At 42.0% G+C, this 18,583-nt stretch overlaps 1 protein-coding gene across 1 annotated transcript in view; it reads right to left on the reverse strand.

Annotated features, from left to right (window-relative positions):
* Positions 1–18,583, reverse strand: part of MERTK (MER proto-oncogene, tyrosine kinase) — a 115,070-nt gene that overhangs the window by 37,426 nt on the left and 59,061 nt on the right. The window contains exons 6-8 of the mRNA XM_042982008.1: positions 16,383–16,498; positions 9,177–9,360; positions 4,932–5,083 (exon numbers count right to left, since the gene is read on the reverse strand). Coding sequence (XP_042837942.1) covers positions 4,932–5,083; positions 9,177–9,360; positions 16,383–16,498 — 452 coding nt within the window. The remainder of the gene's footprint in view (positions 1–4,931; positions 5,084–9,176; positions 9,361–16,382; positions 16,499–18,583) is intronic.

Raw genomic sequence — 18,583 nt, forward strand, 5'->3', positions numbered from 1 at the left:
GTTTTCATCTTCACCAACAAAGGCCCGTAGCCTTGAGGACTTAAAATCTAAGAGTATTTTCAGGTAACGAAATCAGATTTACAGTATGACATCTGATGACATACATGTAGACCCTGTTTATCGCCTCGAAGAACAGTAACAGTCAACGAGGGAAGCACCACCAGATAAGAGCTTCTGTCATGCTACGCCAACAAAGGTAGCTTGTTCAACAGGCTTCACATTCACAGGACTCATTTTGCATTCATCAATGCAAAACTCACATCTTACTCTTCAAACGTGTCCTGTTCTTACTTCCTTTTGCTAAGAGGCCACAGTATGGGGGCGCCTGAGTGGCTCAGTTGGTTGAGCGTCTGACTTTGGCTCAGGTCATGATCTTGCGGTCTGTGAGTTCAAGCCCCGCGTCCGGCTCTGTGCTGATGGCTCAGAGCCTGGAGCCTGCTTCGGATTCTGTATCTCCCTCTCTCTCTGACCCTCCCCCGCTCATGCTCTGTCTCTCTCTCTCTGTCAAAAATAAATAAAACATTAAAAAAAATTAAAAAAAAAAAAAAAGAGACCACAGTGTGGAATTTGAGTGAGAGACACTGTATCATGAAAGCCAAAGGAATCTGGGAAGGGGTAGTGGGCTCTGAAAAGCACAGCTCTGGATGTCAGTCTGGCCTGGGTTCCTACCCCAGTGCTGCCAATTCCAAGCTTTGTGACTCTGGTAAGTTACTCAGCATCTCTGAACTTCAGTTTCCTCAAGTAAACGTTGAAAGTAATAATACCTTTCTCTCTCTCTCTCTTTTTTTTTTAATGTCTCATGATGTTTTTGTAAGGGTTCAATGAATTCCTACACGCACAACATGAAGCACACAGTCTGGCACACTGTAAGTAATCAATGGTGGTTATTATTATTCCTATATTCTTCTACCTATAAGGTGCCATATTTGGATCGTCTTTCCCTATAAATGCAAGGTCCTCTTACAGAAGTGACCTTGTAGTGTCTTTCAAGTCCTGGCACAGGAGAGAAAATAACCAAGGCTGCCTAAATGCCTCACACCAAGAAGTTTATTTGACTAGTTCATGCGATTTACGTCCATTGTAGGTTTCTCCTCCAAGCTGTGCATATCACCCTTGATTAATTCTTGGGTTTCGGCAGTGTTCCAGACCCCTGGCTGACCTATCCCACAAGGACCTCGCCCATTTCTCATACTTTAACATGACACCTGCTTCAGATGCCCTGCCCTCCTTTGAGAGTGAGCGAGAGGGAGCAATAAGGAAAGGAAGAGCCAGTGCGCTCATGCCCGAATCCAAGCTTGTTAGGACGCAGTGGTCTAGGCCTGAGGAAGGAATCCTTGAAGGTACTGTGGCTTCTCTAGGTCTTTAAAGAAGTTATTTCTACATGTCCTGTTGTCTCTAGGCCCAAAATAATCTGCCCATAATGAAACTACCTTCTGATTTAACATCTCTAGCCCTTCCAAATACAATTAAACCAGCATTAGAACTACAATCCTATAATAATGAGTTTTGTATAAGTAACACATATAACGATGAGTTATATCTGTTGGACATGTGGGCCATTCTGGGTCAAAGTGAAACAGACTTATTTACTGTAAAATGTCAAAGAGGCTTGAGCTTACCAATAAACCTTATTGATCTTCCAGAGAGGAGTATACTATGTGATATTTTATAAACTTATTTGCTCATTGAATTCCTCTCTCATGGAAGGTCTACTGACAACTTCTGGGAACGGGAATAGATGGGAAACACTAGTCCACACTCATCAAAAGCCTGTCTCATCACAGAGTGAAACTCTCCAGCCAGTATGGATGTCAGTTAGGCCCATGCATCAAGCCCCATAAATGCCTAGAAAGTAAGTTCAAGGTCCTCTGTTCAGACGGTACAAAGATGAGCGAGACATGGCCCCAACTTCAAGGAGAATAGATTGCACTTGCTTCTGACTTTTGGATTTTGAGCTTGGATTAGGAAATGCAAGGGATATAAAAAAAAAAAAAAAACAGAACAAAAAAAGGTCGATATCTTCATCAAGATATAGTAAATGTGTGTACAGTAACTATCAGGAGTTTTTTAGTCTGAAAGCGATATAGCATGCGGGGATAATAAAGGTATAAACAATAGCCCACCCAAAGATCACTTCCAAGAAAGTTCTGAAGCCGCATACAAAAAACCCACCCTTATGACAGTAACTCCTGGGAATAGCTTTCAAAAATATCCAATTCCATTGTCTTGCGTAAAGAAGGTATACCTTTAGTATCAGTTTCCTAAAAATGGAAATGAAAGAACAATTTTGAGAGATGAAGTTGTATCTAACTCTTGCCCTTCTGAAAAGAAGGGAGTTCAGGAAACAGAGGTGATGCGTACGGAGGTCATTGAAAACTTCACTTTGGGCAGGGGTTTTAGGATCCTCCCTGGGTCAGCTTTTCTCCAGCGTTTTTTTTTTTTTTTTAATTTAATTTAATTTAGTTTTTTTCAACGTTTATTTATTTTTGGGACAGAGAGAGACAGAGCATGAACGGGGGAGGAGCAGACAGAGAGGGAGACACAGAATCGGAAACAGGCTCCAGGCTCCGAGCCATCAGCCCAGAGCCTGACGCGGGGCTCGAACTCACGGACCGCGAGATCATGACCTGGCTGAAGTCGGACGCCCAACCGACTGCGCCACCCAGGCGCCCCTTCTCCAGCGTTTTTACTTGCCTCTGGTTGCAGCCCACGATGAGCTTGAAGCATGGCTACATCTGAGAATGGTTATCCTAAGGAAAGCAAGCCGCCAAGTCTTTTGTTGTCACGAGACCCTCATGATGCACAAAGTGCGGTGTGAGTACAGCGCAAATGAGGTTCTCACTAGGATGATCCAGCAGCACCAAGGAGGTAATGACTGGAAAGGTCACAGCTCTCACTGTGGCAGTATTGTTCTCACTGCAGAGGGGACCATGCCGAACAAAAGGCAACCAGAATGCACAGTGCAGCGGAGCGCTGGTGGCATTTAGTGCGTGAGGCTCTCCAGCTGCGTCATCCATGAGGCTTTCGCCACTCTTGCCCTTCAGCACGCCTCAGCTCAGGTCCCCTCCGGAGAGGCAGCTTTCACCCACGCCAGAAGAAGTCGAAAGGATGACCTGAACTCTTTAAACAAACTGGGGTGTTTTCTGTTTAGACCTCTCAAGTGTCTGCTGATAATTACAATCTTCTGCCAACCAGAGAAAAATAAAATCCTTACTGAACCGGAACACAATTATTGCACCTTCAGGGGCTGTTCACGATTCACCATGGTGAAAGGGGCTTGCCTCTAAGACAGGCATTTGATTCCCCTGATTCAGCCGGTGTGGAAACGCAGTTAATAAGGACCCTGCACGGGTGCCTTGGGACAAAAGACCAAGAAACGAGAGGCTTTTATCGTAGGACAACGCTCCTAAGCAGGGTTGTGCCTTGTACAAACAACACCCTATCATCACTCTGAGGCACAAAAACTCATGCACTTCCAAACTCTCTTCTTTTTCCTCTACTTCCATCACCTACCGCTTCCAAGAGTCAGCGTCCTGATAGGTAAACTGAGGCAGGAAAAGACAAAGAATAAATCCCACCTGTCCTTTTGGAAACAACAGCAGTTGCGTAAGAGCTGGATGTCATGAAGCTGACGACGACTGAAGCAAAGATCGGATGTCGTCAATGGGGGCAGCTGTGGACTCTGTCCCTCTCTCCTGCCAAGAAGCTGTACTGCTGTCACGTGGCACCCCCAACAAATGCCATGAGGATGCTAAAATCTGATCTGTCCCCAGGGCTAGGTCGATCAGGAATGTAACAACACAAAACAGCGTGCTTTGCATGATGGCAGTAAAGAGACAGTCCTGATGATGAAACCAGTACATCTGCCTTTCCAAGGATGCTCTATGTCACAAAGAAGTCAGTGTCACCTCAACTATCTTCTCAAGTGGGAAGGGGACCTGTCTGGTAGCTGCCTACCCATCCACATTCGGGCATCACCCCTACTCCTGTGGAGCTGTGTTAAGGCAACCTGTTGCTGGCTTAGCCTTGTCCTCTGGAGTCTGGTTACCCCTTTTCATTCTCTATGAGGCTGGGGTTCTTCCCTGATAATCTTCAGAAAAGCATCCTCTGGAATTTCCAAGAGGCTATGAATTGTTGGACTGCTAAGCCATATAGCTTCTGGACCTTCTGCTCTGGTTATCTGGGTAGTTCTCAACTATCTTCCTACAAGAGCCCAAGTTCCCAGAAGGCACGAATCAAGTGGTGACAGAGAGGAGTTCACCTATTTACCGAATGCATAAACGAATGGGTGAGTGAGTGAGCGAGAAAAGCCCCAAAGATTCCTTGGAATTTTGTTAACTATTCAGTCATCTCTAGTTTTTACTATATTCTTCACATCCCAGTGAAAGGGACCTCATTCAATAATAATAGTTTGTTGTCGGGGTACCTGGGTGGCTCAGTCGGTTAAGCTTCCGACTTCAGCTCAGGTCATGATCTCACAGTTCGTGAGTTTGAGCCCCGTGTCAGGCTCTGTGCTGTGCTGACAGCTCAGTGCCTACAGCCTGCTTCAGATTCTGCGTCTCCCTCTCTCTCTCTGCTCCTTCCCTGCCTGCACTCTGTTTCTCTCTCTCTTAAAAATAAATAAATGTTAAACAAAATTTTTTTAATAAAAAAAAAAAATCTGTTGTCTTCTCACGACAAAACAAAAGCTTCTAGGGGCACCTGGGTGGCTTAGTCAGTCAAGTGTCCAACTCTTGATTTTGGCTCAGGTCATGATCTCACAGGTCATCAGTTCAAGCCCCACATCAGACTCTGCTTGGGATTCTCTGTCTGCCTCTCTCTGCCCCATTCCCTCTCTCAAAAATAAATAAACTTTAAAAAGAAAGCTTCTAACACAGTATAAATGAGCAAATCTAAGGAGACAAGTGCACTTTTTCGGAGTTCAGACTTACGGAAGTCTCTGCATTCTGCCACACGTGAGATATCCGGTAACCCACCAGGTCCCCATCCTGCCGCTTAATCGGAGGCTTGATCCACCTGACATCCACCTTATGACTAGATTCATTCAGAAACACAGTGACGTTCAAAGGTGCTACTGAAGGGGCTACAAAAGGAAAAAGAGACAATGATGAAGAACCACAGAGAAAAGCACATAGAGGCTTATTCTCAGTTTCTGAATGTTTGGTTTTCCAGTGTTCTGTGGAAAGCATTCAAATGAGGTTGAGATTAATAGCAGATTTTCACCCTTTTTTCAATTAAGGAGCACTGAAATACTACCTGGATTTTTTTTTTTAATATTTATTTTTGAGAGAGAGAGAAAGACAAAGACAGAGCATGAGCAGGGAAGGAGCAGAGAGAAAGGGAGACAGAGGGTCCAAAGCAGGCTCCAGGCTCTGAGCTGTCAGCACAGAGCCCAACGTGGGGCTCAAACCCATGAACTATGAGATCATGGCCCGAGCCAAAGTCGGACTCCCAACTGATTGAGCCACCCAGGTGCCCTGAAATACTACATGAGTTTTTAAAAGCAAGCACTTCCTAAACTAAAATCACGAAGATGAGGAAAGGCAGGGAAGGAGGTGAGTGGCACTCACGGACTCCTCCTGGGGAAGCAAAGCAGATACAACTTGAACAGGGTTTTCCACTAGACGCCTGTGGGATGGAAGGGCAACCAGACTGACTGGAGATCAGTCCTGTGTCGGGTGAGACGTACCAGGCAGGGAACACGGCAGAGCTCAAAGGGAAGCCACCATTTTAAAGTCCAAAGGCAGGTTACTGATGGTCTGAACAGAGTTAATCAGACAATAAGTCTTTAAAAATGTACATGTACATATATATATGTGTGTATACATATACATATACATATACATATACATATACATATACGTGTATACATAAGACATCTCATTATTATTGAAGACCAGAGGGTCAAATGCTAATTGCTAGATGTCAAAATGTAGAATTTAACCCTGGTTTTCACTATCTGGTTTATAGGAAAATTCTGCTTAAGTCACATTCCCACTTATGTCAAAATGTCTGTTATCTCTCACAAGGATACGAGGATAAAAGTTATAATACTTTGGAAAAAAAGTATGTTTGTGTTATATGTATATGTATATGTATGTGTATGTGTGTGTGTGTGTGTGTGTGTGTGTGTGTGTATACACACACACACACACACACACAAAATAATTTGGGAACAGGTTAAGGTCATTACTAGATTATTTTTTGGGAGTGAGGAACTTGACTATATCTATACAAACTGAAAATAATACGCTCTTTGACCAAATATTTTATTTCCAGAAATTTAATCTAAAAAATTCTCCTATAGGTGGTATTATATTCATTGAGGCATAATAGTGAATAAAAGGAATAAATGTAATGCTCAGTCAATAATTATGACATAATACATTTTGATACATTTTCTGATGAAATACTTCCTACCCAGCCACTGGAAAGAATTAGGTAGATCACGGGTACTGATATGAAAAAATATTTAATGGAGGGAAAAATCAAATTGCAAAAAGGCATGTACCACCTATCCATTTTAGAAATAAAAAAAATGCTTTATGTATAGAAAGAATAAAAACAATTGCAATAATATATACCAAACCATTGATTATAGTTGTATTTCTGGAAGATCAAATTATTTATTTCTGATATGCCTAAAAAGAAAACAAAAGGGTATTCTAACCTTCATTTCTGCTGATTCTAGGAGCAATTAGAATGAATTTCAGCTTAGGAAACGTCATACAGCTACAGTTGTGCTATGAACTGAATCGTATAGTTTCAAATATATTGTAGAATTTATGGATAAACATGGCCAACTCAACATGTCTTTATGTCTGCTTTTCCTGAAGCCCCTCTAAAATGACAGTAAGGAATTTAAAACAATATTAACCCATAAGATAAAGCAGAGTCGATAGTGGAAAAGAAATGTCAACATATACTCAAAAGCTGAAAAAGAAATGAAGAAGGCATGATTAATTCAACAAGCCTATTCTCCCCAAAGGACCATGGACAGGCTCAGAAGCTGTGCACCCAGGTACTAAAACTGGAAGATTGAAAGCGATCAGGAAGTAGCTAGTCCTCAAGATCCCTCTAACTTATTCCCACACACCTGCTAGGTACTCCCTCAAAACAAAAACAAAAACAAAAACAGAAACAAAAGCAAACACAAAAACAGGAGACAGGATGCCCTGTTCTCCAAATTGAAAAGCCTCTGGTCTTGGGACAGGATGAAGACACAATGAGGGGGCAGATGGACAACTGGGGAAACAAGTGTAAGTTTGTACACTGAATGAGGAGGACTCCACCTCAGTCCTCCTCCCCACGTGATATTGGCAGCCATGTTTACATTCCTGAGGCAGGAAACAGGAGACTACTTTACTAGAGAAAGTAAGTGGTCCCAGAGGAAAGGAAACCAATTTTGACTCTTAGGGGTATCCAAACCAAAACACTTAGGTCACTGCCCATTAAATTAGAAAATATAAATAAGTTAAAAATAAGGAGGAATCAAAGATATATCACATATTCAAAAGAAAGCATTTAAAGTGGCTATATTAATATCAAAGTAGAGCTCACAAAAAATAGTACTATCAAAGATAAAGAAAACAATCTCATAATGGGAAGGTGGTCAATTATTTAGGAGAGCATAGTAATCTTAAACATTTATGTACAAAATAACCTCTGAAATATTTGAAGCAAAACTGGTTAGAACTACAAAAGGAAATGGATAAACCCAAAATTATAACTATGGATTTCAATGCCTCTCTCTAAATAATTGATAGAAGTAGGCAGAAAAGCAGTAAGAATATAATCAACCAATTCAACCAAGTTGACATTTATAGAATACTCCTTATAATGAGAGCAGAATACACATTCTTTCCAAGTGCACACCAAACATTTATCAGGAAAGACCATGTTCTGGGCCATTAAAAGAATCTCAATATATTTAAAAGTATTTGAGTGATACAGATTATGTTCTTGGGCACCAATAGACTGAAATCAGAGATCAGTCATACAAAGATTTTTGGAAAACTCCAAAATATTTGGAAACTAAGCTACACACCTAAATGACTAATGGGTCAAAGAAGAAGTCAGATGGGGTGGGGGAGAGGAAATATGGGTGATGAGCATTGAGGAGGGCACTTGTTGGGATGAGCACTGGGTGTTGTATGTAACCCAATTTGACAATAAATTATATTCATAAAAAACAAAATAAATAAATAACTAACTAACTAAAATGACAAAAAAAAAAAAAAACCACGAAAAAGTCAGAAAGGTATTTTTGAACTGGATAAAAATGAGACACAGCATATGAAATTGTTCTCAAAGGCTTTTGTTTATCATTTGAGAGAAGATATTTTACAATTTTGGCACCAGAGTTTCATTTGTGCAAGGCTTACACCCTAAAGATTTCTGATCCTGACCTGTCCCACAGTTTGTATGAAGACTAGGGCACTGACTCAATGAGGCCAGAGGTAAGGGCAGGAAAGAGGTTCTACTGATCTAGAGCTCTGTTGGGAAGGAATAGAAACTGTGGATTTGAATTTAAAAGAAATACAATATCCATTCCAATATTCACAGAAGATAAAAAAAAATCTCAGAAATCAGAAATAGCACACAGAAAATTCCTTAAAGTTTAAAGATATAAATAAAGTTTGCTATGAGCAAGACAGCATAGAGAGAACCTAGTTCATAGGGCTTCAATGAGGATCTAATAAAATAATCCATGCAAAGCACCTAATGTGGTGCCTGGAACGTGGTGTTTGGTAAATATTAACCATCTTCACATTCATTATTTCTTTTTTTGTGTGTGTGTTCATTATTTCTTAAATTTGATTTAAGAAATCAAATTTCTATGATTAGTACTTTTTATATTATTATATCTTAAAATAACATGTCATAAAGTGTGCTATTAATGCCTCCCTGTGTAAAAGAAAATATTACCTATACACATTAAGTGTAAGTTTTGTCACTAAACAGAGGGAAAATCTTCTTTCCTATTTTCTTTTCTTTTTTTTTTCCCTCTCCCCCCCCCCCCCCCCATTTTCATTGGCTACCTCAAATAAAATTCTCCTCCAGGGACAAAGACCAAACAAAGCAAAGTTTAAACTTCTCCATCAGGCCACCCCGGGAAGGATTTGTTTAATCACATGCCATTAGGGGCAATATTTATTCTGAGCTCCAGGGATTACCTCCTTCGGTCGTGCTGGCCAGAATCCAAGGGCTCATTGCGGACCAGCCAATTTCATTCATGCAGGATACACCAATGTTGTAATTAGCCAGAGCTCGCAGCTGCTCGATTTGATACAGATGTGGTGAAGCAGAGGTGTTAAAGACCATGACTGAGCCATTACTCAGCGGATCAACTTCCTTGACCTAAAGGAAGAGTAAAAATGTGGACCAGGCGTTAGTAAGGTGAGGGGAATGTCAGACACAGGGCACTCATGTATTCGGTGCACGTGGCCCTTCCTCTCCCCTGGGGGGGAAGTACCTGCTTCCTTTTGGGCCACACACTAATTTCCCCCCCAGCATTACTGTGTGTTACTCATGCCACTGGAGCGGCCACTGAGGACCTGAGGAAAATGCCTAAAATAAGTGTTTTCACTGTAGCAGGTAACAGAGCAACTAAATGATCATGAGAATACAAAGTAAGATAAATAATATGAAATAAGAACTGAGGTGGTTCTCTGTCATTTCGACCTCTGCTCTTGCTTTGAGGTAAATTCTAGTGTGTCCTTTTTTCTTACCCCTGCTCCCATCCCAGTATAAATTCAACTCCAAACACAGACAGAGAAGGTAGATTTTCTGACATCATTTGGTGAGCAGATATAGGGAGGAGTCATTTGCACCTCACCCGCCAAACTTTTCTCCAAATCTTATTAAAACATCTCAGCTCTTTCCTCTGAGTTCTTTCTTTTCAACCTCCCCTCCATAAGCTCTACCAATCTCTCCACATCCATGTTCTCTGTACACACAAGCAAAAATCTAATCCTGGGCCAAACTTCTACCTTTTTTTCTTAAGCATGCCTCCTGTCTGGGAGTGCGGATAAGGGAGAGCTTCTTTTTTCACTACGTTTTTCTTTCTTTCTTTTCTTTCTTTCTTTCTTTCTTTCTTTCTCTCTTTCTCTCTCTCTTTCTTTCTCTTTCTTTCTTTCTTTCTTTCTTTCTTTCTTTCTTTCTTTCTTTCTTTCTTTCTTTCTTTCTTTCTTAAATACCTAAAATGGTCTTCACATTTCTTTTCCTTTTTCATTTTTTTTTTAACATTTATTTATTATTGAGAGAAAGAGACAGAACACGAGCAGGGGAGGGGCAGAGAGAGAGGGGGAGACACAGAATCCGAAGCAGGCTCCGGGCTCTGAGCTGTCAGCACAGAGCCCGACGCGGGGCTCGAACCCACGAACCGCGAGATCATGTCCCGAGCCAAAGTCCGACGCTCAACTGACTGAGCCATCCAGGCACCCCTTCACTACGTTTTTCAAAATTTCTACAATATGTAGTACTCATAAAATCGGAAAATAGAAAACGATATCTAAAACACAAGAATGGAGGAAAAAAGTCTTAAACCCTCCATGTATTCCTGATAATAACATGCTGGTAGTCATTGGGTGTGGATACACAATGCCATTATTTCAGGATACGTGTGTTGAAATTTAGGCCAAGGGGCCACAAACATTTTAGAATTCTAAATCCCCTAGTGGATACCAAGAGGGTGGTGTTGGGGCCAAGTCTCACCTCAGACTCAGACCCACAGGCTCCACTGGGTGACAAGAAAGCACCAGTTGGCCTGAGGAGCCTCCAGAGGAGAAACAAAGAGCTACGTGCTTATCTTGGTGGTGGCTGTTGGCAGAATGTACTTTTTGTTTCTACGCTTTCGAGTATGCACCTACTTCCTGGTGACCAATCCCTGAAACCGAGGTGGAGGGAACCTTTGGCTCTCCACCCCTGCCCCATTTCCGGAGCAACATGTGGAGCATTTCCAGGCACAGGGATGCTCTTTGAGCACACACTGCTGGAAGAAGACGGGGTTTCTATAACCGTCCTTCCCAGTGGGTCCTAGGGGACAGGAGAGCACGAAATAGCAAGAAGTACGTGGGAGAGTTAAAAATAGAAATGGAGTATGCAGCCCAAAAATGGGTGAAGAAAGGAACTAACATCAGGGCCAAAGGAAGTGGGAGGGTGTGTCCTGCTAGCGCGTGGATCTGAATCGTGTCCAAAACATTCATTTGCTACCAAGTCAGAGTTTAAAATTGTAACGGACTGGGGACCTGCTACAAAATTAGGCTTGGTTCCTTCAAAAGTGGGAATACATTGTTAATCTGCAGCATATAAAAGGATAACTTCCAGAGCCGGTCCTGACTAACTCTGCTAGGACTGGTCAGAGAAGACAGAGGACAGCCAGTTACGTCCGAATTTGAGATAAACAACAAGTAATGAGTTGTACAGGTGTGTCACAAAATTACTCCTGTAATTTAACTTGTAAAATAACTGTATTCTTATTTGCTAAATCTGGTAACCCTACCAGAGATGGAAAGGAGAATGGGTAAAGGGAGGTGGAGCTAGCTGGTGGGGCAAAGACAGAATAACCACATCTGGCACCACAGGATCCAAGATGGGCAAGGAAGGCCTGCCATTTGCCAATCACTGGATGATTTTTCACTCATGCTATGGCTTCCCAAAGCCAAGGCAAAAGGAGAGAAAGCAAGTGAAGCTTGTGTGTGATCTTCTACCTTCAGGAGTGAGCTGGTGTTTTCAGATCTTCCTACTGCCATACTCTATCTCACCTCCATCTGGAGACCTGTTCTCTCAAGGTGGGGGCGGTACTGGTCCTCAAAGTCTCCCTGAGGGTAACCATGGGCAAGAGCCTCAGGTCTTAAACTCTTCATACAGCTCAGCAGCAGTTTTAAAAAGAGCTGGTCCGTGCTTCAGTTTCATCTACATGTATAGAAGGAAACAGGCCCTGGGTGTTCCTAACAACAGAGCCCTGAAATACATGAAGCGAAAACTGATGGGATTGAAGGGGCTAACAGACAATTCAAAAACAGTAGTTGAGACCCCAATTCCTCACTTCTAATAACAGATAGAACCACTGGGCGGAAGATCAACAAGGAAACAGAAGAAGTGAACGAAACAATAAACTAACTAGATCTACCGGACCTAGACATATGGAACACTCTACCCAACCACAGCTGAATATAACTTCCCCTCATGTGCACCTGAAATGTTCTCCAGGACAGAACTAATGCTAGGCCATTAAACACAAGCCTCAGTAAATTTAAAAGGATGGAAATCATTTAAGTATATCCTCCAAACGCAATGGGATAATATTGGAAACAAAGGAAGAAAATTTGAGAAATTCACAACTATGTGAAAATTAAACAATACACTCCTGAATAACCAAGAAGAGGAAGAAAAAAAAAGAAATCACAAGGAAAATGACCAAAAAATTTGAGATGAATGGGGAAAAAAAAGCGCCCAAATACCAAAACCTATGGAATGCAGCTAACACAGTGCTTAGAAGGAAATATATAGTATATATAAAATCATCTAGCCTTCTACTTTAAGGAACTTAAAATAAATAAATAAATAAATAAATAAATAAATAAATAAATAAATAGCAAACAACCCAAAGCAAACAGAAGGGAGGAAAGACTCAAATGATTAAAATCAGGAATAAAAGAGGGAACATTACTACTATCCTCAGAAGAAAAAAAGCTTGTAATGGAATATTATAAATAATTGTACACCAATGAATTAGAGAACTCAGAGGAAGTGGACACATTCTTAGAAAGACACAAACTACTAAAACTGACTCAAGAAGAAATAGAAAATCTAGACAGATCTGTACTAAGTAAAAAGATTGAGGCAGTATTTTAAAAACTACCCACAAAGAAAAGCTCGGGATCAGATAGCTTCACGGGTGATTTCTACCAAATATTTAAAGAATTAACATCAATCTTCCACAAATTCTTCCAAGAAATAGAAGAGAAGAGAACCCCTCCCAACTGATTTTATAAGGCTAGTGCCACCCTGATACCAAAACCAGAAAGAGCTAACACAAGAAAACTACAGACCAACATCTTTTTATGAATATAGACACAATTAGACAGTGGTGATGGTTGCACACCTCGGTGAACATACTAAAAAAACATTATACACTTTAAATGGGCGAATATTATGGTCTGTGAAATATATGCTTAAAAAAAAAAAAGGATACCCCTGGTGAGGACTTTGTAGACACAAGAATTCCTAACACTTACCAGCCCTTGGGAGGTTTACAAATAAAGTGGGCAAGAATTAAGAAAAGCTGGAGTTGGTGGGGTGAGGGTGGAGGCTATTTTGGGGATAATAGAATGTTTTCACTTTTCAGAGAAGGAACAGCTGTTAGACAAGAGTGGGAGGCAATAAAAACACAGAAACTAATTCCATTTGGCATTAAAAACATCTGGTTGTCAACACACAAAATTCTTTAGAATTCACTGCTTCAAGTTGAACTGGCACGAGTGACCTATGTCAGGTTAACATGTTTTTGGCTAGTAAGACCAGACGCTTATGAAACTAAGAACAATTTCTGACCCTACTGTTTGAGGAAGTACAAGGCAGAATGCATTCATGTTTTCAGTGGATAATCCAAACATGTTCAACTACCTGCTCCCATAAGCAATGTCTCTTCTGAGACACAGAAGAGCAGATGGTTCTGAGCACTGCTTTGGCATCAGAGCTTTCTGGGTTTGAATTCTGATTTTGCCACTCATGGGCTGTGAGCACTCTGTGAGCACCTGCAGTGCTGGTGTAGGTTTTTTTTTTAATTTTTATTTATTTTTGACAGAGAAAGAGAGACAGAGCATGGGCGGGGGAGGGGCAGAAAGAGAGGGAGACACAGAATCCGAAGCAGGCTCCAAGCTCTGAGCTGTCAGCACAGAGCCTGACGCGGGGCTCGAACCCACAAACCGTGAGATCAGAGTCCAGAATGCTAACCATTACACAATGGAATCCACTCACAAACTGTGAGATCATGACCTGAGCTGAAGTCAGACACTCAACCGACTGAGCCACCCAGGTGCCCCATGGTATAGGTTTTAAGTAAGATAATGTCCGCAAAGTCTCTGGGTCATTGTGGGCACTCGGTAAACAGTGTTATTGCTACCCTTTCCATTTTAATGAAATGAACACTCAAAGCAAAGCCTACATCATGGAAAGGTACCATTTTAGGATGGCTAGGCTGTATACTTATTATGGCATTATTTTATACCAATTTTAGTTAGTGCTTAAAAATGGGTGAAGATTTGGGTGCTGGGGTGGCTCAGTTGGTGGTTGGTGAGTTCAAGCCCCGTGTCGTGCTGATGGCTCAGAGCCTGGAGTCTGCTTCAGATTTTGTGTCTGCCTCTCTCTCTGCCCCTACCCCACTCATGCTCTGCCTGTGTCTCTGTCAAAAAATAAATAAAACTTTTTTTAAAAATTAAAAAAAAAAAGGGTGAAGACTTTGCAAGGCCTGTAGTGCCCAGGTTGTCCAGGGACCCATGGGCCAAGGTGCTATACCTGACAGCAAAAATGACCCATCTCATGCTTGTATGTCCTTCATGGCCACTAGCCCAGGAGGAGCCAGGCTGACAAGTACCTGACTTTCCAAACTCCTGGTCACAAGCCAGTCCTAATTTAGGGATGTGTTTTTGTACCTTAAAAATTAATTCTCCTGCAGACTTTAAGCTGTATTTCAAAGCTGTAATTATCAAGACAGTATGTTACTGGCACAAAAAACAGACAGATCAGTGGAACAAAATAGAGAACCCAGAAGTGGACCCACAAACGTATGGTCAACTAATCTTTGACAAAACAGGAAAGAATATCCAATCATATAAAGACAGTCTCTTCAGCAAGTGGTGCTGGGAAAAGTGGACAGCGACATGCAGAAGAATGAACCTGGACCACTTTCTTACACCAGGTTCTTTGACCTCAGCCACAGCAACTTCTTACTCAACACGTCTCCAGAGGCAAGGGAAACAAACGCAAAAATAAACTATTGGGACCTCATCAAAATAAAAAGCTTCTGCACAGTGAAGGAAACAATCAACAAAACTAAAAGGCAACTGACGGAATGGGAGAAGGTATTTGCAAACGACATATCAGATAGAGGGTTAGTACCCAAAATCTATAAAGAACTTATCAAACGCAACACCCAAAAACAAATAATCCAGTGAAGAAATGGGCAAAAAGACATGAATAGACACTTCTCCAGAGAAGACATCCAGGTGGCCTACCGACATATGAAAAAATGCTCAACTTCACTCATCACCAGGAAAATACAAACCAAAACCACGAGACACCACCTCACACCTGTCAGAATGGCTAACATTAACAACTCGGGCAACAACAGATGTTGGCAAGGATGCGGACAAAGAGGATCTCTTTTGCACTGCTGGTGGGAATGCAAACTGGTCCAGCCACTCTGGAAAACAGTATGGAGGTTCCTCAAAAAATTAAAAATAGAACTACCCTACAACCCAGCAATTGCACTACTATGTATTTATCCAAGGGATACAGGTATGCTATTTCAAAGGGGCATATGTACCCAATGTTTATAGCAGCACTATCGACAATAGCCAAAGTATGGAAAGAGTCCAAATGTCCATTGATGAATGAATGGATAAAGAAGAGGTGGTATGTATATATATATATATATATATATATATATATATATATATACACACACACACACACACACATATATGTATGTATGTGTGTATATATATATATATATGTTTGTGTATATATATATATATATATATATATACTCCATTGTGTGTGTGTGTGTGTGTATATATATACAACTACGTGGATGGAACTAGGGGGTATAATGCTAAGCGAAATTAGAGAAAAACAAAAATCATATGACTTCACTCATATGAGGACTTTAAGATACAAAACAGATGAACATAAGGGAAGGGAAACAAAAATAATATAAAAACAAAATATAAGAGACTCTTAAATATGGAGAACAAACAGGGTTACTGGAGGGGTTGTGGGAGGGGGGGATGGGCTAAATGGGGAAGGGCATTAAGGAATCTACTCCTGAAATCATTGTTGCACTCTATGTTAACTAACTTGGATGTAAATTTAAAAAATTAATTAAAAACAATTAATTCTCTTGGTCTCACGACATTCTATCCTGGAAACCTGTTTCCCTTCTGGATGGGCCCTGGACTTTGAGCAGAAAGGAAACAGCATCCCGGGGCAGAGCACCATAAAGTGGGGCATGTACGGTGGACGTTGAGTGGGAAGGAGGTCAATGGACCCTGGACAGAGGTGCTGAAGGCCTCGGCACCCATCCTCAGGAGGAAGAAGAATCAGGTAGACCCTCAGAGCACCAAACGGCCACTTCCCTCTTCATCCTGGAAGTTTACCTGAATGCTGCAATTCCTGAATGGGGAGTATCCATCAAAACCCGGGACCCAGGAGATCAGCACGCTGTGTGCTGTGCTGTTGTAGACACTGACTTCAGTTGGTGGGGAGGGAATTGCTACGTAAAAACAAAGACACACAAACAAACACAATTATAAACCACAGGCGGCCACAGCTACCAAACAAACACATTAATACCAAACCTGTTTCCATTTCTTAAGATTAGGAAAATTAAACCCAAGTTTTAAAAAGAAGCCAGGTTATGCTTGAGAGTAATACATATGAGCTTACAGACAGGGCTTCCCTTGATAGCATGGTTCTGCCTGGGCCAGAGGAGTGGAGCAGAGACCTGCTTTCCCACCCACTGATGATGTGAGAACTTAGCTGGGGAAGGATGTCAAGACATCTATTTCCTTCACTGAGCTGGTGTTCACTGTTCTACTGTACGTGGGCACGTCCCTGGGTGCTAGTGTTCTACATGGGATCAAAGGCTTGTGCAGCTCTGGGTTGAGAAGGGGAGACCCACATTACCTGAGATCGAGAGAGCCCCGAGCCGAGGAGAGAGAGTGTTATGGTAGCATGAGTGTGCGTGTGTGGCTGAGTGGGGAGAAGCTTTCTAGTCGGGGAGAGTCAGTTCAGGCAAAAGGGCCAACTCCATCTCCTGAGAGTGGAGGCAGGTAATACCATAGGTGTGCAACGATCCTGGCCACATGGGGGACATGAGTAGGCCCTTTAATTAGAATCTAGGAAGGACCGGGGCGCCTGGGTGGCTCAGTCGGTTAAGCATCTGACTTCAGCTCAGGTCACGATGTCATGGTTTGTGGGTTTGAGCCCCACATCGGGATCCGTGCTGACAGCATAATGTCTGCTTCCGATCCTCTGTTCCTCTCTCTCTGCCCTTCCCCTGCCCTCTCAAAAATAAACTTAAAAAAAAAAAAAAACAACACAGAATCTAAGAAAGATCTGAAGTCTGGGGAATCTTATTTTATGCTAAATTTAATTCTTAATTAGTAGTGATGATCACATTTATAAGCAAAAATGAGGACTGTTGTTTGTTTTGTTTTGTTTTTTTAACATTTGTTTTTGAGACAGAGAGAGACAGATCATGAGCAGGGGAGGGTCAGAGAAGGAGGGAGGGAGAGAGGGAGACACAGAATCCGAAACAGGTTCCAGGTCCCAAGCTGTCAGCACAGAGCCCGACTTGGGGCTCGAACTCACGGACCGCGAGATCATGACCTGAGCCGAAGTCGGTTGCTTAACTGACTGAGCCACCCAGGCGCCCCCGAGGACTGTTGTTTTTGAGTGCTTACTATGGTCTGGCATAGTAAGTTATGTACCTAGTAGTTATGTACATCGTAGTTACGGACTTTGCTTCATCTATTCGTTGCTAGAACCCTATCAGACAGGTAGTCTTCCAATCCTCATTGATGGATGAGGAAACTGAGGATCACAGAAGTTAAAAATTCACCAAAGATCACAGAGCTCATAAGCAGTACAACAGGGACTTGAACTCAGGTCTGTCTGACCCCAGAGCTGTCAGGTCTGTCTGTCCCTCAGCAGAACACTGGAGGCTGGTCGCAGGGGGCAGTAAGCCCATTACTGTGGGCACCAGCAGGCACTGGGGAGTCTGGTTACCACCTAGCCGGCTCTATGGCCCAGGCCACAGTTTAAATGCCTTTTCTAAACTCTGTTCCTTTTTCTATTAATGAAGATAGTAACAGCACTGCTCCATGGGGCTGTGGTGAGGACCGAATAAGGTAACACAGGGACGAGGGTTGGGGAACGTGTGGGAGACATAAAGGCAAAGACAGGGTGGGCAGGAGATGGGGGAAGGAGAGCTGAGACCATGTAAAGTGCACTGGGTACCATATTCAGGAGTTTCTGTTTACTAATAGACACACAGCTTCGTGAACAGGAAAGAATCGGCACTTTGACTCACTTCCCTGAATAGACTATTTGTAGAATCACCCTCAAATGTCTGCCTTTCTGGATCATCATTTGGCCATGTGTATTATAGTTAATAATAGATTATAAGAAGGGAGGCTTGGTTGCTTTGGCATAATTTTTTTAAAAAATGAAAGCCCAAAGCATAAGTTTTAGAAATGGGATTGATTTAAAAAAAAAAAAAAAAGCTGACATGCTGTGTGAAACAGAAAATGTCAAAAACTGTCACTCGTTTCGTATAAATTTTTACATTATAAGG

Source organism: Panthera tigris, chromosome A3 (genome assembly GCF_018350195.1).
Source record: "Panthera tigris isolate Pti1 chromosome A3, P.tigris_Pti1_mat1.1, whole genome shotgun sequence".
Taxonomy (NCBI): domain Eukaryota; kingdom Metazoa; phylum Chordata; class Mammalia; order Carnivora; family Felidae; genus Panthera; species Panthera tigris.